Source organism: Saccostrea echinata, unplaced genomic scaffold (genome assembly GCF_033153115.1).
Source record: "Saccostrea echinata isolate AGI-Se365-2 ecotype Australia unplaced genomic scaffold, CSIRO_AGI_Sech_v1 ptg000016l, whole genome shotgun sequence".
Lineage (NCBI taxonomy): Eukaryota > Metazoa > Mollusca > Bivalvia > Ostreida > Ostreidae > Saccostrea > Saccostrea echinata.
The window spans coordinates 7491864-7515330 of NW_026889765.1; the positions used below are offsets into that span (position 1 = coordinate 7491864).

The following is a 23467-nucleotide window of genomic DNA, read 5'->3' on the forward strand; positions in this document are numbered from 1 at the left end:
GCATGAAGTCAGTAAAAAAGTGGGCGTCCTCATTATCGAACGGAGATTCAAGAAATTGTGATGACCCCTGCCTTTGAAAACAGATTCAAACTTCGTAAATACACACTTTTATTAAACGTAATTAAATAAAGTTGTAGATTGGATGTTGGCCATTCTTGCAATGAAAAGAAAAATGCTTGTTTTGAAAGTTTATTTTGTCGCAAATTTCCCATGTCCTTAAGTGCAGTCATCCTTTCAGAGGCGATACGCTGATTGGCTAATTAAGATAAGTTCATGTGAACATGACCCCTGGTCGGGTTATGTCCTTCTTAGGCATAGTGATCACGCACGGATCATACGGCTCTGATCTAAGGAGTCTGATTTTAATTAGATTGAGAAATTTTTATCTAAAAATCCGGGAAAATACACCGGTATAAACTAGAGTAATAAACATCGCTACGCTCATGAATCGCACTACCGGTATACTCATATACGGGTACAGCGGTATATGTAAGCTGACAGATACTGGTGCCCCACAAAACCTTTGGCAGATAACATAACAAAATCTGTTTCTTGTTAAACCCTTTGAACCAATGAGAAGACAGCTTTCATGTCACATTACGTCATTATAATAAAAACAATAAACGAACAATCATTTATAAACATTTTGTTCCTGTACACATTATATTCTCACTTCGTATCTATTTTTCGTTGATAAACCTTTAATTACCTCATGTACTTCTTCTACCTCTGGCTTTCGTGTACATCTTCATTTCTTGTTTACAGTGTATACCAAACAACAATTTGAAAACGGCTATCTGATTGGCTGGAATGCAGAGTATAATGTAGTGCGTCCAACAGCTGACCAAAAGATGTCGCTTATGTCCGCCACAGTTTCAGTGGTGTAATCTGCCAAACGGTTTGGGGAGCGAAACGGAAACGGAAAATCCTTGGCTTGCGAAGATGATGTAGAGAGTGCTCGAACGGAATTGTAGGAAGGGTACCAGATTAATATTACGTAAGAATTAGGCAGGTTGCACAAATTAGGCGGTATTACGGGTAGATATATAATGAAAATCTGCAAATTCATTAAAACTGTATTTGATGCATTCATTTGGGTCTAAAATGAATGATATGTAATGATTTTGTTATAATTCTTTTATCAAACAGTTGAGGATTAGTTTCTCTAAGGGGGTATGTTGTACATTTAAATCATGGAAATTGTATGTTAATAGTGCATAATATCATGAAATAATTTCCTAAAATCCCAAGAGAATTTGGGAGAAATAAATATATACTTAAGGTAAAGATGGAACATGGAAAACATATTTTTGTGTAAATTTAAAGGGTAATCATGGAATTTGCTACTTGTTAGGAGTTATCTCCCTTAAGATGTTTATATAGGTGGCGCAAGTAAAAAAAAAATGGCAGCCTCCATGGCAGACTGTACTTCGCGTTTTGATGCCACATATATCGTTCATCGCGCATATCTTAGTGAAGTGACATAAATTGCATTAAAGATTGTACAAGAACAAAAGTTGTGCATACGTTCACGTGTAAACTAAGTAAGCCTGAGAGGTGAGCTTGCACAGCAATTTGTTTATGGCCATGGAAGTACTGTCCTAGTGATGATCAAGGTATTGACAATTTGTCCATACCACTTAATGTCGGAAGTTAAGTTTGCAAGGCCAAGCAGAATCCAAGAGTAACCCCCCAAAGAGGGATGGCTGTCCGAATGTAACCACTATGACCCCTTACTCAACTTGGAGAGGGAGAGTTTTAAGAGCTCTAGGTAAGATTTAATTTACAGTGTACAGTGACAGTTATAAATGATTATTGATTACATTTCAAACAGTAAAGTATATTTATTGGGGATGGCCAGTTGCTACCTGGCATAACATTGTCTAATTTGAAAAGTGACGTCATAAGCTCAGTGATTGCTCATAAACATTATTCATGTAAAATCATTATGAAACTTGACCAGATTAAAGGGATTATTGGGGAAGGTGTTAAGTATTTGTACATGCAATTAATTTTTATAAGTTGTATTTAGTATAAAAGTGAATAACTGAAGCAAATTTTGTTTATTAAAAGTGATAAATATCATAGGTTTTCATTTTTTTTTTTTAATTTAGTATCTAAACTTTTCTTTGGTAGAATCCCAGGCATATGCAAGCAATGTGTGATGAAGTTTCTGAAACAGAAGAGCTTGTATCTCATAATTTCTGTCTCAGCTGACATGAACCAGAAGATGCCAAAACAGATCAGGGTAAGGATAAGTCTATTTTGTATGCAAAGATACTGTATGTGTACTTAATTGACATATTCAAAATTTATCGCAATCACTGGGTATGGAGTGGTTGACATTATCTTGAATTAGTGCTAACAGTGTGCACCAAAAATTTTTTCAGCACCAGCCCAGTCGGGCTAGCAATTAACAGTCAGGGGTGAGACTGAAATCTGTCATTTCTGAAAAATGATGGATAATCGTCATATTTACTAACTACGTATTTTTGTCATTTTTGTCAATATGACTTACTATCGTCATATTTTCTTTTTCAACATAATTCTTCTATCCTGGTTACATAAAAGCGAAATTTCAATTTACCGCTGAAAGGAGAGTGTTTACGCAAGTTTCATTTCATCCGGGTCACTAATTACGGCCGACCACGTGCGTTAGAACATCAACATGGAAGGTGAAAGTTATTATTTAGCGGTAAAATGTCGAATTTTGGTAGAACTAATTCGCCATTTTTACATGGCTTTTAGCCCTATAAAAACATATAGTACACCGTCTGGAAGAATACGTACTTGTAGAGAAAAGTCTCGACAAAAAGTGTAAGTCATAAAAAAGTAGTGCGCCCCGTAAAACAAGCGAGATATTTCAGTGCGCCCAGACCCTCCAATTTGAAAAAAGACGGAATATCATCATTTTCGTCTTCTTTCCTATTTAATGCAAATAAATTGACAAATAACTCTTCCACTCTTATTTTTGCTTGGGAAATTTGTACTGTCAACATAACCAGTATTGTAGTCAACTGTATTAGAGAAATGAAGTTTGTTTACGATGTTTTTTGTCCTTTTTTCGGTTGGTGGATCTAACATTTTTCAAGGAGAGGTAACTTGGTATTCTAGAAACACTCTAAATTTTAATGACTGTTTTTCGTCATTTTCTTAAAAATGACGAGTTTAAGTCATAATAAAAATTTTATTTTATGACTAAAAATCGTCATTTTAAAAATGACGGATTTCAGTCTCACCCCTGACTGATTAATGGCAAAATTCTATTAGCCTGAAACACTTATAGTGATAAATATAAGCAAACTAGCATGGTGCAGTACCGTGCCCTTTTTTCCAGCACCTAGCTGGCCTTTTTTTGCTTGTCAAAAATATATGAAATATGCCCAACAGTGGCGAGATTTAATAGCTGCTCCTGGGTATTATTTAAACAAACTAAGTGCATGGTTATGATAAGCAAGGATGTTTCTTCCAAAATTGTGAGATTCATGGGCCCAGGGTCAGGGGTTCTAGTGAAAGGGAGGGGGGTTCATTGATTATTTAGTGAAAAAGCATAATTTCTTTCAAAATATTCTTTCTGCTCCTGGTTATAAAGCAAAGAAACTTGAAGTGTATAGTTATGATGAGCAAGGGTGCTTCTTCCAGAATCGTGAGTTTCATGGCCTCTGGGTCAGATGTTCTTGTGTAAGGGTTGGGCTCTACTTATATTTGTCCAAAAGTATATTCATTGACACTTGTGCTGTGATGCAATAACTCAAAACGGTTTTCAACATAAAATTTTCAAATTTTGTACAGAAGCTCTTTACTATAAGAGAAAGAAACCTATATATTTTAGGGTTACATCACATAGCCTGTTTGTCTGTATGTACAATCGAATTATATCTATTGACACTTTTTGTTATGATGCAATAACTCAAATAGTTTTCATTGTAATGTTTTCAAATATTGTACTGATTCAGAAGTACATGTAGTTAACTGTACGAGAAAAACACCTAGTACTTGGTCATGCAGGTCTGTCTATATATGTATGTTTGAATGTATATCTGTTGTGACATGATAAGTCAAACAGTCATTTTTATTTAAAATTGTTTTTAATTATACTTAATTGATTCAGATGTGATAAAAGATTTGCAAGCTAAATATTAGTCTCATAATTAACGAATACTGACTATCTGATACTTCAATTTTGATTGGGGAGATTGCATGTTTAAAGTTATTTATAAATTCAAAATGAACCTTTAATTAACCTTTATATCAATTCTTTGGTGATAATTGATTTCATTATTATTTTAGGAATATCAGGAAATGAAATCATCACAGCTGTCACAAAACAAAGACTGGAGTTCAGAGATTGGGTTCAACACTTTGGATAAAATAACGTTGATTGATCTTGATCCACCCCTCAACCCAGACAAAGCACTTTGGAGACTATGATGCAAATAAGCATGTGTGTGAACACGCATTTAACAACAAGACAGATTCCGGTTTTTCACTGTACAGATCGAGAAATCCGGTGGTTACATCTATTTAACGAAGTTAAATAATACAGAGTGTTGAAGCCAAAGCTCAAATTTTCTCTTTGTGTAACAAGTATACAGCAGTATGCTAATTTAGAACAGATTTTTAATTTTGATATGTCTCGTATGAATAAAAAATGTCGACATAAAATCAACATGACACTCAATGTGTATGGAGTTAAAGGGTTAAGAAGGAAAGTATGGCATTGTTAAATGGTAACAGCTAGGTGGTTAGTGTATGTCATGGAAGCCTCAATGTTGCCTTTAGTTTTGAGGCTTATGGGGATAAGATTCATGATGTGATGATACTTTGCCATTATATGCCAATACATCGTCATATTACTGTAAACGTATTACAAATGGCAGTGTATTCTATTTAGCCCTTTTGGAGGAAGGCAGCTTCCGCTTAATCAAGTACGTTGCTAGATGTCTTGCCAGTGTATACATATACTTACATCTAGCACATTCATAATGCTCTAAATCTAATCTACACTAGCTTACTGTAAAATCAATTTCTTCTGAATATTGCTAAATATGGTATATGCTAAGTGTAAACTGTATAATTCACTGTATACCATGTACAGTATGTTGATACTCTGTATTTATACACAGATTCTTCTCCATTATATGCTGATACTTTGTCTTTATATCTTTTTTTTTTATTGCATGTACATGATGATACCTTCATATTACCTGCTGTCAGCAAATATGTTTATTAACTTCATTCCATGCATTTCAGATATAAAAGATACAACATGAAGTACTGCAAAGACTTGAATTTCACTCAGACTTGGGTAAACAAGGGACTGAATCCATGTTTCATCAATACTGTCACCTCCAGCGTATTATTCCTTCAGATTTTGATATGCAGTTGTATTCAATGTCCACTGTATAGAAAATATGCCACCAGACTGCCCAAGAAAAACCGTCCAAATTCCTGTGGCTTCACGCTGCAGGTCATTCTGAGCTTTATTCTCATGCTGGAGGCCCTGATTCACACAATTCTCTCCGACACCTCTATACGTGATCAGAATGTAGCGGGATACCAAGTGTTTACTGCCATTGCCCTTGTTTTCTGCTGGATAGCATCCATCAGGCTTTTGTTTTACGAGAGGAGACGGATGCTGCCCTCAATACCGACTCGAGGTCATGGCTTAGTTTTACTGGTCTTCTGGAGCCTTGCTTTCATAAAGGAGAACCTGCCCTTTATATCTTGGGAGAGTCCAAGTTACTGGTGGTCTTTGAACGGGTTAGTTTTGACAAATAAGATCACATTTAATGATTAAAACATCGAGAAATGTTTGTCTCTTACAGTATGGTTTTGAGATTTGTTAACTCGTGTAGAACTGCTGCATGTAGCTCATTGACTGTAACATCAAAAATGAACAAAAGATTTTATGAGACATGTACATGTATATGAGCTTCAGTTTGGCATTTTTTAATATAATAATTAGCAACTTGATTATTTCAACTTTGACTTTACAGTAAATATTGGTTAATAGCCACTTACTTATAAAGATACATGATACATGATACATGTATCTCAGCCATAAGGAATTCAAATGAATCCTGAAGAATATGTAAAGAATCTCTCAGTTGTTATATGACAGCAAAATTTGAAGTCCCTGTGATTTCCTTTTAACTGTCATTATTCAGACGTAAAGAATCTCTCAGTTGTTATATGACAGCAAAATTTGAAGTCCCTGTGATTTCCTTTTAACTGTCATTATTCAGACGTAAAGAATCTCTCAGTTGTTATATGACAGCAAAATTTGAAGTCCCTGTGATTTCCTTTTAACTGTCATTATTCAGACGTAAAAAATCTCTCAGTTGTTATATGACAGCAAAATTTGAAGTCCCTGTGATTTCCTTTTAACTGTCATTATTCAGACGTAAAGAATCTCTCAGTTGTTATATGACAGCAAAATTTGAAGTCCCTGTGATTTCCTTTTAACTGAGTTTTACTGTATAATAAGTATAAAAAGAAAATATTAGTTAGTGGTATTTTGATAATTGTCTATTTTACAGGTACTCAGATCACATAGAGTTTGGTCTGTGGATTGTTCGATACAGCTGTTCTTTGATGCTTCTGATTTGTGGATTTTTGGCTCTGGGTCTGAAAAGGAACCGGTACCATCTTCCAACTGATATGCAGAATGTAAGTTGTAACACAGACATTAAAGTGATAGCATGTCAGAAAGAGAGTGTGAAAGAGAGATCAATAAGAGTTTTGAAATGATATTAATGGGGACTGTACAGAACAAATACATATTTAAAACTATCCTTTTTAGGACAGGGTATGCACTCAGGGCATGCAAGTGGCCTGTCCCTAAAGCTACATCCCAATTCTCCATTTCCAGTTACATGTAGGACACCTGGTGTCAAATTTCAACAAAACTATTTTTTTTAATTGTTGATTTATTTGATTTTTTCCATAGCATGTTTATTTGATTCAGTGCTTTATTTTACTGTTTACCCGGTACATAAAATTTTGAATATACATGTAGTTACAATGTAACAAGGAAATTGAAAAAAATATGTAATACTGTTACTCATAAAGACAATTCTTTTTAATACTGTAGCCATTATGACGGTTGGTAGAGTTTGTTCACCTGTGGCTGGTTGGTAGAATTCATGTTTAGAGTTCAAGAAGCTATGGTTCAAATCTTGGCTGGTTCACTGCAGTTTGTTCATTCCTGTAACACTCTTATAAACTTATTTTTTTCCCTTTACAGGGCCCCACACCAGAGCTACCACAAAACCAATCCGCTTGGAAGAATGTGTGGCGAAAGCTTAAGATAATGATTCCATTTGTATGGCCTAAAGGGAGCTATTGGAGGCAGGGGCTGGTCCTTGTCTGTCTGCTTCTTCTAGGGGCAGGGAGGGGGATAAATGTACTGGTCCCCCTCTACAGCAAATATATCAGTAAGATCTTTTAGAGAAAAATAATAATTACAGTCCCTGAAATGTTCTACTTTTTTGAATGGTGAGCGAACACTGAACAAAGTGAACGGTGTGTGAATGAGTCTGTCATGAGGTTTTCCTTGCATTGTTAACAAAAAAAGTTAAATAAATCTCATAAATAAATAATTTTTGTTGTGCTGACATTACCAGACCAGATAAAAATTGTTTGAATAATTTTTTTTATTTATTTACTGTATACAGGGTTATTTTCGCCCTTTCACACTTGCTAACAATTTTGCCCCATTTTAAATTCGCCCAGTCACGGCTCTGTTTAAGAAATTATACTGTTTTCTTTGAATTCGCCCTGTCTTAAATTCGCCCACTTGTGTCTAGGGCGAAAATAAAACGGAAGCGAGAAATTTCCCTGCATACCGTATTTATTTTTGTTCCTAACACTTCCAGAATAAATAAAAAGGTGTAACAGGATGGCACTCAGTGACTATGTCACTTGGAGGTATAAATGGTTTTTTGAATACCCAAAAGTTTACTGTAAGTTGTATACCAAAAGATTTAAATTAAATGTTGGACTCGTATAAATATGAAAAAAATAAGATTCAAATAGCTTGAGATGATGGTTTATTCTGGCTTAACCTCTATTGAACAAGTTAAATTCAATTTAATCAGTGATAAAGATAAATAAAGAAAATAACGAATAAAAAAAATTATATTATGATAAAATTATAATAATGGCTGCAGTCGTCTTGACTCTAAATTCCCAAAAATGTAACATTTCCTTGAGACTAATTTATGAAATGACTCTAATAAATAAATATAGGCCTAGCTTTCCACAAGTTACTGTGCGATAGAAATTAAGAAAATATCCCAAAAACTCTTTAAAAGCTTAGTATATACATGTACCTACATCTTAACCAAACAACCAAAAAATCTGGAGATCCTGGCCGTTGTACAATGGGTGCTCCCTTATATATACTTATATATATACAAATGGCCCTTTCGTTCGAGATCTTCGAGGAGTAGTCAACCCCACCCTCAACCACGAGGATTGTTCAACAAGGGTGGATCAAAACCACAGCAAAAAGGCAGTGGAGAAAGCTTCAAGACCAACAAAAACAGGCACTTGCATGCTAACAGAGAATTTACATGTGGTATCAATCAAATTCCTATGATCAAATGGAAAAGATGAGACTGGTTCACTGCAATCTCCACTCTGCAATTCTGAATTTGAATTTTGTTTCAATAGATCAAGCTCATATCCCATTAGGGGGAAAGACTAGAATTTTTCATAAAAAATTGGGAAAAGGTTTCTTCAGATCAAAACATTCTGAATCAAGTAAAAGGATTCAAAATAGATTTTGTAGAAGGACCAATTCCAAATTTCAAGCCAAAAGAAATCAAATTATCTTGAAAGGAAGCAGATATTTTGGATGTAGAAATCGATATTAAAATATTAATAACATAAATTTAAATTCCAAAACCTGTAGACCCTTGCCGATACATTAATTCTGTTTTCCTTTCACTTTGGAGTTCTGAATGACAGCTAGTGAATAAACAAGACTGAATGCAAGGTGAACACAAAGTGAACAATGGCAAGGGAATGCTGCATGAATGCTGAATGCAAAACTGTGAACACTGAGCGCAAGCTGGACGAATGGTGAAGACATGCTGAATGAACAGAGAGCAAACCAAAAAATGGGGAAGTAGAACATTTTAGGGACTGTAATGAACTCGATGGGACTGAGGAAAATCTTTGAAATATCAGAGGCTTCGAGAAAATGAGGTTAAAATACATAGAACAAAGGTGGCTAGGACTTCCAACTTACTTCAACAAATTCATGATGTTCATTTAAGATACTGATGTTCAAGATACCAAAGTTCAAAAGTATTTTATAAATACCAAAGTAGAGATGTTTTGAAAATCATGAAAAAAAGATTGTAGCATTAGAAACATATCCTAAATGTCATTTTTGTCATTACATGGTTAATGCTAAATATAACTTTTCTTATGTATAGTAAACAGTCTGAATGAACAACCCAAAATTCGTGGAGACGACCTTGCTGAACTGAAGGTCAGCGGGCCAGAGTTTCCCTATGATTATATACTTATTTATTGCTTACTTATTTTCCTCAAGGGAGGAGGGTCAGGTAAGTATTTACATTTATTTATTTTATATATATATATATATATATATATATACAGTAAAGCTCAGTTTTAAAGAACTCACCTTAAAGATAATTATTTAAATTATAAGGAAACTTTTACAAATCCTTAGAAAACTTTGCACTGAGTCACTCAGGTGACCTATTGCGATCTGTTTTTGTCGTGCTTTGTGCATCATCCATTAACATTTGAACATTTTCAGCTTCTTCTCTGGAACCGCTGAACCATTTTCAACCAATTTTGGCATAAAGCATATATGAGTGAAGGGGAACAAAAATCGTGAATTTCATGGTCCCTGCCCCTCTGGGGCCTGAGGGGTGGGGCTAAAACCATCAAAATTAGTGCTATCCTAAAACTTCTTCTTTATGGGAAGTCTAGTGACTTAGTTATAACTGAGTTTTATACTCTACTTGTAAAAAGTGTACTAGCTGTCTTCATCAATATATATTTATACATGTAGGGAAAGAATGATATTGTACCTTTCATTCCTGAAATCTCTGGCAACTTTTTATTTAAGTTTTAAGTTGCGCATTTGTAGGAGTCACAGGGTTTTTAAACAATGCCAGATCGTTCCTATGGATACCAGTTCAACAGTACACAACCAGGAGAATCCAAGTTCGCTTGTTCAGTCATTTACACAGGTATAGTTATTGTGTTATTGCCATGTTACATGTTGGTTTGATTTTAATCAGGATCAAGTAAAAATGTTTTTTTAAAAAACTTAATGGAAAAATATGATCTCTTGATTCAAATTGACAAGAAGATTTTTAAAAAAACAAGTTCTGCACACATCTCAAAAGTTATAATTCATGTTCTCTAATAATAATAATGAGTTAGTTTCTAAGCTTTTTTACTGTTATAATGTACATCTCCTCTTTAACAGATTGTCTCTGAAATGGCATCTTCAAAAAAAGACGGGGGAAGTGTTACGAGTGATGGACCGAGGGACGAATAGTATCAACAATCTACTCAGGTATTCTTTACTTAAAATCATATGTATACAGTCAAAGCTCATTATCTCAGACTTTCTGAGGCTGACAAAAAAAAAACTTTGAGATATTCACTGATTCTAGATATTGATGTTAAAATCATAAAGAAAATGTGTTTTTGATTCCCAAAACACTTTTTATAACATATCCATGGTATTTGAGATATTGATGTTTAAGATACCAATTAAAGTTTAGCTGCATTAAAGTGATCTAAATAAAGGATTAACTGATAATCAAATATTTACACATTCCATAAAAGCACTGATTTTACTATAGATTCTAAGATGTAGGACAATGACTGTGACAGTGTATGTAAAATTCTAAAAATAATCAACATTCTATGGCTTATCTCAAGAGAAATAAAATCTGCTATGATAGGATTAATTTATAATGTCACCTGAAAATGTTGTGAAGTGTGGTGCCGCCCGTCCTGATTTTGTTACTTGTTTCTCATAAATTCAGAAGTTACCTCCCATTTTACACATATTTAGCATGTGAAGATGTAGAAAATAATTATTTTAGCATAATCTGACCATTCAACTAAAACAGAAAAACTTTCAGAAGTCATGTTTAATCACACTAGTCTGAAAATTAGTTGGCAGGATTGACATTGAAATAGCGCTATAATTTATGGCTTTCTGAGGAATTAAACTTCCAAAATTGACAAAAAATAATAATTTTACCATCAATTATATCATCACACATAATTTTTGATATTTTCTACAGACAATTTTGAATTAATAAAGCTGATTTACATGTTGAAATATCTGTATTTTCATTTACACCTGCTTTTGCCTGGAGTATTTCTTTACAGAAATTTCCAATCTGAATTGTGTTACTTAATAAGTTTGAAAATTCTATTTTATTATGAATCCAGTGATATATAATTCATAACGTGAATGAAATATTTGGATCCCTGATAGTTTAATTTTAAATTGCACTCCAATTCTTCTGAAATGGTCTAAGGGTTAGCCAGGCAAACACTCTAAGGATACAGACAGTGCGTCAAATCGTGGGATTAAGGAATTAATTTGTTCAACAAAATGTATTTTTTACAGACATATTGTGGATAATCTAACCTTACAGTATTTTCGAAGAAAGTCAACACCTCCTCTTTATAACAAACAAATAAGTAGAATAAGAATGTCTTCACCTAACCTTGAAATTGAAACTGGGCGTCATAGAAATATTGTAAAGGAACAAAGATTTTGTGGATATTGTCAAACAAAATAGAAGATAAATTTCATTTTTCAAAAAGAATTAATCGGTAAATATATAAAAAATTAATACTGAAAAAAAAAACCCAGCCGTATTTAAATTAGTACAATTACTGAGTGTCCAAAACTTTTCTGAGCTTTGTCATTTTGGAAAATTTTTGCATTTAGCAGAGTATATTGTTATAAAGAAACAGGAATTTATAAACTGAATTATATTTATTACCAAATTTTTGATCTTCTCTACTTAGTTACGTGGTATTCCAGATCTTGCCAACAATCGTCGACATTATCATCGCTACCGTCTATTTCGTCACTGTTTTCAACTACATCTTTGGGCTTGTTGTCTTTCTCAGCATGGTTCTCTATCTAGGTCAGCAATAATTGATAATTAATTAATATAAAAAAGTAGTATAGGTTACATCATAGACGTTGAGTAGTATTGAATATACAGTTTCTTTGAGCGTGGAAATCAAGGGCCAAGAGTGCCCGAGCTTTCAATGCCCCATGAAACTGATATCCAGTAATACGAGAGTTCTATGATGTAAGCAACTTGTCACATATCTGATGACGTGTGTGTCAGGAGTAAAAAAATCTAGCCATTTTAGGAGTTGTGAGGGAACAGGTCGGACGTTATGGAATTGGATAAGATCAGCTTGGAATTTCTAACTCATTTCGATGATTTGTTGTGTAGCAAAGCGCTTGATAAGTATGATTTTTATGCCCCACCATGAATATGGCCGGGGCATATAGTGTTTGTCATGTCCATCTTCTGTCCTTCTGTCCTTCCGTCCTTCCGTCTGTCCTTCCGTCACACTTTGCGTTTAGCTCTGTTCAAAGCTCAGTTTCAAAGAAACTATCCAAGATATTTTTATCAAACTTCATATGCTGATAGATACTGATGAGAGCTATGCAACTGCATCAACTTTTTTTGACCTTGACCTTTCTTTTGACCTTGACCTCACTTTTCTTGAATTAGTGTTTAGCTCAGTTTTTAAAGATACCATTCAAGATAGTGTTATCAAACTTCAAATGCTGATACATACTGATGAGAACTATTCAACTGCATCAACAATTTTTGACCTTGACCTTTCCTTTGACCTTGACCTCACTTTTCTTAAATTAGTATTTAGCTCAGTTTTAAAGATATCATTCAATATAGTGTTATCAAACATCAAATGCTGATACATACTGATGAGATCAACATGTTTTGACCTTGACCTTTCCTTTGACCTTGACCTCACTTTTCTTAAATTAGTGTCAAACTTCATATGCTTATACATACTGATGAGAGCTATTCAACTGCATCAATATTTTTTGACTTTGACCTTTCCTTTGACCTTGACCTCACTTTTTTTTAAATTAGTGTTTGGCTCAGTTTTAAAGAAACCATTCATAATATTTTTATCAAACTTCATATGCTGATACATACTGATGTAACCTTTTCAACTGCATCAACAATTTTTGACCTTGACCTTTCCTTTGACCTTGAACTTACTTTTCTTAAATTAGTGTCAAACTTCCTATGCTGATACATACTGATGTAAGCTATTCAACTGCATCAATATTTTTTCACCTTGACCTTTCCTTTGACCTTGACCTCACTTTTCTCAATTTGTGTTAAAATATTGCATTACTGATATACCCTCGGCGGGGCATTCATGTCCTATGGACATATTTCTAGTTATTTGATTTTTTTCCCTTCATAAGAGATTTTGTTTTGAAATATTGAATCAAGTAGGGTTAGAATTCATTCTTACATTGTTTGTAACACTTTTTACCCCAAGTGTCTTGTGCAGTGATATATGAGGGGGCGTGGGAAGTATTATCGCATATGTGATATTGGATATATCACAACTGAAAGATCAAAGGAAAAGCCGCAGATATGTGACAATTGATAATACAGTAACAACTTTTCTTCTGTTTATAGTCTAATAAAGACTTCCTTTATCTCTAGAGACTTCCTTTATATCATGCCCTCATGTATTTATGAGTTGAAGATTCAAATTCCATTTAGCCCAGTATTTTTCATTGACATATGAGGTTGTATTTTTTTTTTTTGGTCAGAGCAACTTAATTTTCTTTTTTAATGTGCTTCAGCACTAAAACTGCTATTTTTGGAGGCTGGGTATTCTTGTAAGATTTGAAATTGAAAAGACAAAACAGGTAGAGGCATGCATATGCTTGATTAAATTGCTTCAACTTGATAAAGTCATCATTTTCAGGAATTTCAAGCAAAAACTCTTCAAAGTGCTTGTATGTGCGCTTAGTTAATTATTAATTAGTTTCTTAACCATCTCTTAACATCAGCTGTTACTTTCTGGATCACTGAGTGGAGAACTAAATACAGACGAGAGATGAATAAACTGGACAATGAGAAAAACTCCAAGGCCGTGGATTCCCTGCTCAACTTTGAGACAGTAAATAAGAGAGTTTGATTAAGGTAGCTCGCGGCTTTACTGTCTTTCTGAAAACATACTCTGAAATTTTTTTTGCTGAATCCATTTGCTTCAAAAATTTTTTTCTGAATTTTTTTTTCAGATTTTTCTATGTGATTATGTTTTAATCATATCTCAAATGCACCAATGTTGGTGAATACAGATGACACCATTTCATTGAAATATATAGTAAAATACACCTTTTACACTGGTAAATGCATTTCAAAACCATGCTCATAATTTTGAAATGAAGGACAAATTTTATCTTATTTAACACAATGAATGTGAAGATAATTTAGAATCAATTCATACAAAAAAATTAATACGTGTTCTCACTCAATTTCTTGCAAAAAACTTTAAATTTTTACAATTTTCCATCAAACATTTGATTTTTAAAATGTAGTTATATTACGTTATCCCGAAGTCATTATTTTCTTATGCCTGTATGACTAAAAATATGTGCGTTGTTAAACAACTCCTGCAAAATAAAGCATGCAATCCGACAATTAATATGTTACTGATTGATGATATTGCATAATTTTATTTAAAAATTTGCTGTAAATTGCTAGTTTGATCACAGAATGGCACTATTTCATTGAAACATAGAGGAAAATTCATGTTTTTCCCCCAAATAACTCAAACAATGCGGAGATAACTGGAAAAAATCTATATTAAAAAAAATGAGCATTTAATTGGGTTTGATTATATTTGCAAATCAATTTTAAACTATTGTAATCTGTTGCAAAAAGTGCCTATTTTTTAATTGTTAACATAACAAAGTATATATGCATGAATCTCTATATGGTTAAAGGTAGCACAATTCATATGGATGCTCATACTTCATAGAAAAAAATAACTATCACTGAATTAACAGATTTCAGCTTTCCCTTCAGTACATAATGATGACCATCTCTTCCCCTCTCTGCAGCGCCAGTGTTAAAACTCCGCCAAAATGAACTAATAATAATACATGTATTTATATTTGCAAAGAATGACAAAATATTGCAGTTTACTTTGAAGAACAGTATTCATTTCATCCATCTCATTTTCTACCATAAAGAAAGCTCATAATTTATTTGTATACATGTCCTTTACTTTTAATTAAATTTAAATAAACTTATAACTAATGTTTCATTTTATACTGCTAAAGATATTTTTTAGTTGTCTGTATTTTGATGTTGTAATAATGGTGAGCTTTTAACGTAGATACCTATTGTAACGTCAGCAACCCGCGAGCTACCTTAAGGGTGGCTGATGAAGAATAAAATATCATATTTGCATCATTCAATAAAGTCAAATCTTAAAACAATTTATTTTGGTACAAAATTACCAAGAAGTGTAAGATGGAATAATTTGTTTAGTGCCTTAATTATTGTTATCATTTAATTAATGAAACTGTACTTAAGGACATAATTTTTATAGAAAAAAAAATGTATTCAATGTAATTTAGAATACTTTGTTTAATCAAGGCAACACAGCTGGTAAACTTTAGCTGTACCCCTTATAGGGCCTCTTAATTGAGTGTGATATTGAACTAGTTGTTTTAGTTAGTAGATGTTCGGGGAATAAGCCCATGAACTATATTTCATTGCATTCTGTGATAAATGTACTTTCCATTCTAGGTTAAATATTATGGTGCTTCAGAGTTTGAGACCAGTAGATTTGATACAGCAATAGAAGATTATCAGGTATATTTATCAATTACATACATGTACATGTTTAAGCAATAAGAAATGTATTTCTATTTTATCACTCAGAAATATGAAGGCTCCTTCTGTATGGTGACGATCAGTAAGCCTTAAGTTGTTTGGTTTGAATGTATTTCTCTCATAAGTTTTTTTTTTGGGAATTATCAATCAACCAACAAATCCTTTAAATTTTGAACATCATTTGCATTTAAAATAAAAAACTAAAAAAAAAAATTCAAATTGCTGTTTACTTGCACAGGTGATGTTTGAAACAACTTTTACTAAAATTAATTTTCAGGTTGCAGAGTGGAAAACGAACGCCTCGCTTAACCTGTTGAATTCTCTCCAGAACACAGTGAGCACCTTTGGAATGATTAGCGGCTCACTGTTGTGTGCGTACGCAGTGGTGTACTCCATTAGTGACCTTCACCTCACGGTGGGGGACTACGTTTTATTCGGGACATACCTCAGCCAGCTGTATGGACCACTCAACTTTCTAGGAAATTATTACAGGTAACTATGAGTTCAGTGAATTAACTATAGTCATTGACAAATGTGATTTCTCAAACTCATCCGGATAGAACTTGCCCTAGAGATTATCAAGGTTTGAAATATAGAAGTTGAAAATGAAATCAAGAATAAATCAGGAATATAGATTTACTTTTGACATCCATGGTTTTTGACAAAAAAGTACAGTAAAACACGCTTATAACAAAGTGCTTCTGTAGTAAAGCTAGTCATGGTTGAATACTGATAACCATGGTCTTGCAGTCATCCCATAGTGGGATCCCATATTGTATAACTGCAAGCCAAAGAAATTTTACCATGGGCATGGCTGAACATCAAGCCCATTTGAAAAAAAAAACATTTTATTTATTGAAATATTTCCACACCGACTCAAAAAGTCCTTAACACAAGTTGACACAACATGTAATTAAGTCCGTTAAACAGTTGAACTGGCCAAAACGTACTTTTCAGGCATGTATACCATTATTTATGAATTGGGGGAGAGGGGCATAAAAATAATTAATGATCTATTTCAAGTCTTTGGGAAAGTTTTCCCTACCAATCCTTTCTGTGGAAGGGGGGGGGGGGGGGATTAGGTTCTATCTTCAACAAGAAAAAAAATGCAAAATACATTACCAATAAAATCTGACCAAAAAAGGGGGGGGGGGGAGCATGCCTATCAATGAACATTTTCACAGTAAGTTAAATTACACTGAAAATAGTGTTTGAAAATGACTTACAAGATATTAAAGTACAGAAGAAATTGAGAAATAAAAAAAGAAAGTGATATGAGTATAATCTACACTAAAACCAATTTTCAAAAATTTTAAAGCCTCATAATTTATGAGGCAAATTAGTGAAATTTAAAACTCACATGAATACACATACAATCTGATAGTGCTCACATAATATCAAACTTATATTTTGAACTCAGTATGACTGAGAGAAAGTCTCCCAGATAGGCATGTGTTCAAGTAATCAAAATAAAACTTGGATTTATAACAAATTATACCTGAGATTAAGACAATAATTTAAGGCACTTTTGGACTCACTTCAGAAAACCTAAGGATTTGATATATCATTGTCCAAGATGCTGATATTCAGCCATATTTTATGTCTACATTTCAGAATGATACAGCAGTCTCTCATTGATATGGAAAACATGTTTGAACTGTTGGATGAAAGCCAAGAGGTACACTTTTTATCCCATCTTTTTTTTTAGCTCTACTCAGTACTGGTTAGGGATCAGAAGAGCTTATGTGATAATTAAGGTGTCCGCCTTCCATCCGTCTAGCTGTCCTTCTGTCTGTAAACAATTTATCAAAACGCTACTCCTCCTACAGTTTTGGTCAGATTTCAGTATAACTTGGTATACAAGTAGACTACACTCATACATCTTTCTGTGTATCAGTTTTTGATTTCGATGAACGATGTTGCCATGGTTACTCAAAATAGAAATATCTTTGAAATACTTTCAAAATGCCACTCCTACAATTTTGGTCTGATTTCAATATAACTTGACACACAAGAAAACTACACTAAGATACATAATTCTGTGTATCAGGTTTTTTTAGATCTCGATGAACAGTGTTGCCATGATTACTCAAAATAGAAATATCTGTGAAATACTTTCAAAATGCTACTCCTACAATTTTGGGATGATTTCAATATAACTTAGCATTTAGTCTGATTGCAATAAATCTTGCCACAAAAAAAGAGAGACTATAAACCAAGGATCATTATTCTATTTAGTGCTGTTGCATAGTTTCATTGACAAGTTCAAGTACTACTTTTCTCTTCCTTTGTTGTAAGTACAAACCAGTAGAGCTACAGTCCACTCGGTGAATTTTGGTTTCTGCAAATAATCATTTACCATCAAAAGTACAATTTACTATTTGAGTTTTGGCCCTGATGATATAAGTTAATAAATGAATTACTCTGTATGTTGACATTGTCACAATATTAGTATCTTCCCTATCAAAATGTCAATTCTCTTACTGTCACCTCCTAATGAGATGAGAGTAAGCGAATCAGACACTTGGCTAGCAAAGATGCAATATTAGATCTGACATTGAATTCATTTTTTTCCATCATGCAGATTAAAGATATCCCAGATGCTAAGAATATTGCAGTTACCAATGGCAAAATAGAATTCAGAAATGTCAACTTCCATTATGAAGAAAGGTACGATATAAATTCAGTTGTTATTTGGAAGCTCTGATTTCTATATGATTACACAGCAGATCAAGTAGCTCACTTCAGAATTAATAGATAATGACTTAATTATGCTCTGTAAATTAGATAAAATGTACATATTACATGTACATGTAAAAATCCCAAAACATGCAGAATTTTTAAGAAAGACATTAATTACACAAGTTTACACCACAGGCGCTTGACGTTTTTAACCTTTCTTTCCATAAATAAAAAATCCCCCATACTATAATAATAACAAGGTTCGTCACGGTCGCCATCTTGAATTTTTCAGTTCAGCTACTTCGCCTCGATTTTTTAGTCTACAATGTGTTTAAAATTAACGGATACAACCATTTCCCTCAAGTACTTACTTTAACTATGCCTCCACTTTTGGGCAATTCAGCTCAAATCACATTAAATCCTCTCTAATTCTTAAAATGTCGCTTCAAACTCAGTCTACTGCTACCGATTCCGTAAAACTTAGAAAAGGGAGGCCGGAAGTTGATGTTGTTATGTAAATAGGAATTCCCTCTACATAAATTTCATTGGTTAAAAGAAATATGACGTTTCGCGGGAAAAATCATGCAAAGTCAGTTACAAACTTTTTCGACATGTTGAATGCTGATCAGGCCGATGCTTTCCATAATCATCAGATATAATATGTGAAATATTTTTTTTCTTTTATTTTGTTGAAGAAAAAATCATAAGGAAATAAAAATTATGCCTGGTCCTGGAATTCTGGTTACTAATTTCTCGTGTAAACCAGACCCCTTGCATTCTGGCATAAATATTTCTTCTTTATAATGGTACTATTTTCAGTGTTTGGAAGCGATGAAAATTATATATATATATAAAAAGAAGGATAGATATGTGTATGTTTTATTTTTCATCACAGTGGTGAGCTGGCCCAGATCACTGAACCTCCATGCCCCCTCTTTCTACAGGCGCGAAGCTGTCTTTGCAAGTACGCAAGTGCGTTACTACACATCTTTTTTTTTTTTTAAAATCTAGGTCTGAGAGAGAGAGAGAGAGAGAGATTGTTGAGAAAAAAAATATTAGCATCATCCGGCAAATATTTTTGTTTCAAATTATTAATTGTCATTATTTCGAATCAAATTTTATATTATTACGTCTATTTGAAATCTTTTATTGAATCATTGCCAAATCCAAATAAATCATTAATCTATAGTAAGTGTTCTATAACACATTAATAATTCTATAAAAACTTTGAGAAATTGAGTTTAATTATCGTCAAATGGCTTGATCAAATAGTTTACTGGCGGATTTAGAGGGGGGCAGGGGACCCGCCCCCTCCCTTTGTGTCCAAAATATACATAAGATTTAATAAAGCAATTTTTTGTGTATGGCTGTGAGCCCCTACCTTGACCCCAAACTGGTCGCCCCCCCCCCCCCCCCTTTCAAGATTCCTGGATCCGCCACTGTAGTATATGATTTTAAAATTATTTTTGCTACCAACATTTAAAATACTTGTTGCTGAACATTATTAATACATATTATAACAGAGAGCAGACGATACAAATGTAGCGGTAAAAGATTCTGCATGCCTCAAGTACATTTACAATAAGTTTCCGAGAAAGTTAAACTTCATGTTAAAAACAATATTTCTGTCTTGTCTTTCATAAGAAAAGCCAAATACCATGCTATTCCCTGCAAGAATGTGATTGAAATATTTGTACAAGCCAGGAGCTCCCCCCCCCCCCCCCCCCCCCCCCCCCCGAATCAAGGCTTCGCCTAAGACCTACGGGTGGCCTCACAGATTATATTGCCATTCATTTATTTTTAAGGGAGAACCAATTGATTCCGGAGGGGGGGGGGGGGGCTGGGCTTTCAATTTTTTTCCCAGCTTTATTTCCATGTCAGTGAAGGACAATTAAATTTATTTTCAAAATCTGCCAGACCCCCCCCCCCCCCCCCTAAATTTCAGAATTAAATTGTAAACGCTTTTATGTTTTGACAATATAATTGAATTTTTATTTGGATTTAAGCCCCCTTTACTTTCAGGTGTGTAACTACGCCTCTGTATGTAAAATACAGTGTATACTATTCAGCCTAAATATTTCACTTTTTCTTAAATAGCAGTTGAAAAAGTACACAGTTTTAGGCTAAATATATATTTATTTGCAAACAGTTGGGGACTATAGATGTATCAATATATATTACTAAGTTATTTATAAAATACGTACCAGTAGTCTAGAACTGCTCAAACTCCATTTTTAAACAGCTCTTAATATTAATATAACTCTCAAGATATCCACCAATCAGAAAAGGGCTTTCCCGTATTGTGACGTTCTAACATCAACTTCCGGCCTCCCTTTTCTAAGTTTTACGGAATCGGTAGCAGTAGACTGAGTTTGAAGCGACATTTTAAGAATTAGAGAGGATTTAATGTGATTTGAGCTGAATTGCCCAAAAGTGGAGGCATAGTTAAAGTAAGTACTTGAGGGAAACGGTTGTATCCGTTAATTTTAAACACATTGTAGACTAAAAAATCGAGGCGAAGTAGCTGAACTGAAAAATTCAAGATGGCGACCGTGACGAACCTTGTTATTATTATAGTATGGGGGATTTTTTATTTATGGAAAGAAAGGTTAAAAACGTCAGGCGCCTGTGGTTTACACCATCAGAAATTAATATATATATATAACCTTTAAATATTTTTGCTGATTATTGAAAGACTTGATTTAAAATAAAAATGATAATACACAGTACTTTTTTCTGTTTATCTTGTTAGTAAAAAGATTCTGAGGGATGTTTCCTTTGTGGTACCTGCAGGACAGACTTATGCACTAGTATGTGGCTTTTTCAATATTTCATAGCTTTCACACACTCATCTTACTATAGAAAATCAATTTTTTTCAGTTTTTTTTTCATTTCTTGTTGTTGTTGTCCCCCCCCCCCCCCCTTTAGATATTGCTGTATTTAAAACTTTCATTCCAAAAACAAATTGACTATTTTTAACTACATGTAAATCTGTCACAATGTATACACAGTGATTTTCTTTGAAAATTCACAGCAAAAATTCTTTCTCTTTGTGGATATCATACATATTGATACACTCATGAATGTTCATTATGAGATTTATAAAAATTACTTTTTAAGTTCAGTTGTTTTTATAGGTAGGTCACTCGGGCAGTGGAAAGAGCACCATTATCAGACTGCTATTCAGGTTTTATGATGTTGTTTCAGGGAAGATCCTTATTGATGGTCAAGACATTTCACTGGTTAGTTTGAATTAAAATATTCTGTTTGTTTAATTTGTCATAATGGTGCAGAGAACAGTCTTTAAACAATTTGATATACAGTCAAACCTCGTTATCTCAAACTCAATTGGACCAAGATTAATCTTCTAGATATCCAAGGATTTGAGATAACGAGGATAAAAATCAGAGAGAAAAAGTGATTGGGACAGCCAACACACTCCCACATATCCCTGGTATTTGAATAAAAAAAACTAATTGTAAGAGGCATGTCAGTGCTGATACATGTCCATAGGATAACACATGTACTCACTGCATAATTGTACATTTAGTGCATTTTGATTTTGAAGGTCAAGCAAGAATCTCTCCGACAACAAATTGGTGTTGTGCCCCAGGATACTGTCTTGTTTAATGCTGATATTGGCTATAATATACGTTATGGTAATGTTGACGCTAATGACAAGCAGGTGGAAGAAGCAGCTGATAATGCAGATATTCATGAGAGAATTTTATCTTTCCCTGATGGTAAGGATGCATTCATACCTCACATTAAGTTTGTAGAAAACAACAACATGACAATGTACATATCTAAATGCACTGTAGGGTTGTGCTTATCTTATGAAGATGATAAGGGTTCCACTTGGTAAGTGCTGTGCAGTGAAATATTTTCCTCATGTCTGTCCCATGAAATATGAAGAAATGAAGCTTAAAAATCCATTGAATTAATACAAATTTGGAGCAGAGCAAACACAGACCTCTTAAAGCATCAGAGGTGGGATCAGGTGCCATGGAGGAGTAAGCATCCCATGCCGACCAGTCACAACCCCCCCCCCCCCTTGTAGAAAACAACAACATGACAATGTACATATGTATTAAGCATTTTACAAGTATGCTAAATGCAATGTAGGGTTAGGCAAATCTTATGATCTTTAAGATAATAAGGGTCCCAATCTGCAAGTTCTCTGCAGTGATAAATTTTCTTCATGTCTGTTCCATAATCACCTGTTTGCCAATATGTCTGTCCCTTATCACTAAACCTATATCTCTTGTCTTAAATACAAATGTATATCTATTCTCCCTCTGATTCAGTATGTCTCTTACTTACAGTGTCTTTGAGTGAAGGGTGCAAATAGCTCTCAGACTAACTTTTAAAGTACTGTATTTAAAATACATAACATAAGAGTAAATTGATTATTATTGGCTATTATAAGATACATTTTGGTGAACAAGAGTTAATCTATACACCTACATCAACACCCTGCCATAATTACCCAGAATGCATGATACTCTCTTAGTCAATTTCCTTTCAAACAATGTTTATAAGATCTTAAGTGATATTAATTTTTGAGGCTACATACATTATTTTAAAACCATTCTTGCAGGTTATAACACAGTGGTTGGGGAGAGAGGACTTAAGCTAAGTGGTGGAGAGAAACAGAGGGTGGCTATAGCCAGGACTATTCTAAAGAACCCCCAGATTGTCCTGCTGGATGAGGTAATATTATACATTGTGAATTTGTACTTGTTTTAGCTAGAGTGAAATCAAAGGAAATTTTTAATTTTATTTTTGTTAACATTTCTGACATTACACATTTAATGACTGTCTTCCCGGCAACAATG

The 23467-nt window shown here is 33.7% G+C and overlaps 1 protein-coding gene across 1 annotated transcript in view; it reads left to right on the forward strand.

Annotated features, from left to right (window-relative positions):
• Positions 1-1368: 1368 nt before the first annotated feature.
• LOC133188387 (ATP-binding cassette sub-family B member 6-like) overlaps positions 1369-23467 on the forward strand; it is a 31868-nt gene continuing 9769 nt past the window's right edge. Inside the window, exons 1-19 of the mRNA XM_061323782.1 lie at positions 1369-1771; positions 2137-2248; positions 4291-4510; positions 5254-5763; positions 6543-6672; positions 7250-7439; positions 9450-9581; positions 10136-10238; positions 10481-10570; positions 12052-12173; positions 14111-14220; positions 15861-15926; positions 16225-16439; positions 17562-17625; positions 18532-18617; positions 21382-21439; positions 21767-21871; positions 22198-22372; positions 23230-23342. Of these exons, the coding sequence (XP_061179766.1) occupies positions 4428-4510; positions 5254-5763; positions 6543-6672; positions 7250-7439; positions 9450-9581; positions 10136-10238; positions 10481-10570; positions 12052-12173; positions 14111-14220; positions 15861-15926; positions 16225-16439; positions 17562-17625; positions 18532-18617; positions 21382-21439; positions 21767-21871; positions 22198-22372; positions 23230-23342 (2352 nt within the window). The 5' untranslated portion in view covers positions 1369-1771; positions 2137-2248; positions 4291-4427. The remainder of the gene's footprint in view (positions 1772-2136; positions 2249-4290; positions 4511-5253; positions 5764-6542; positions 6673-7249; positions 7440-9449; positions 9582-10135; positions 10239-10480; positions 10571-12051; positions 12174-14110; positions 14221-15860; positions 15927-16224; positions 16440-17561; positions 17626-18531; positions 18618-21381; positions 21440-21766; positions 21872-22197; positions 22373-23229; positions 23343-23467) is intronic.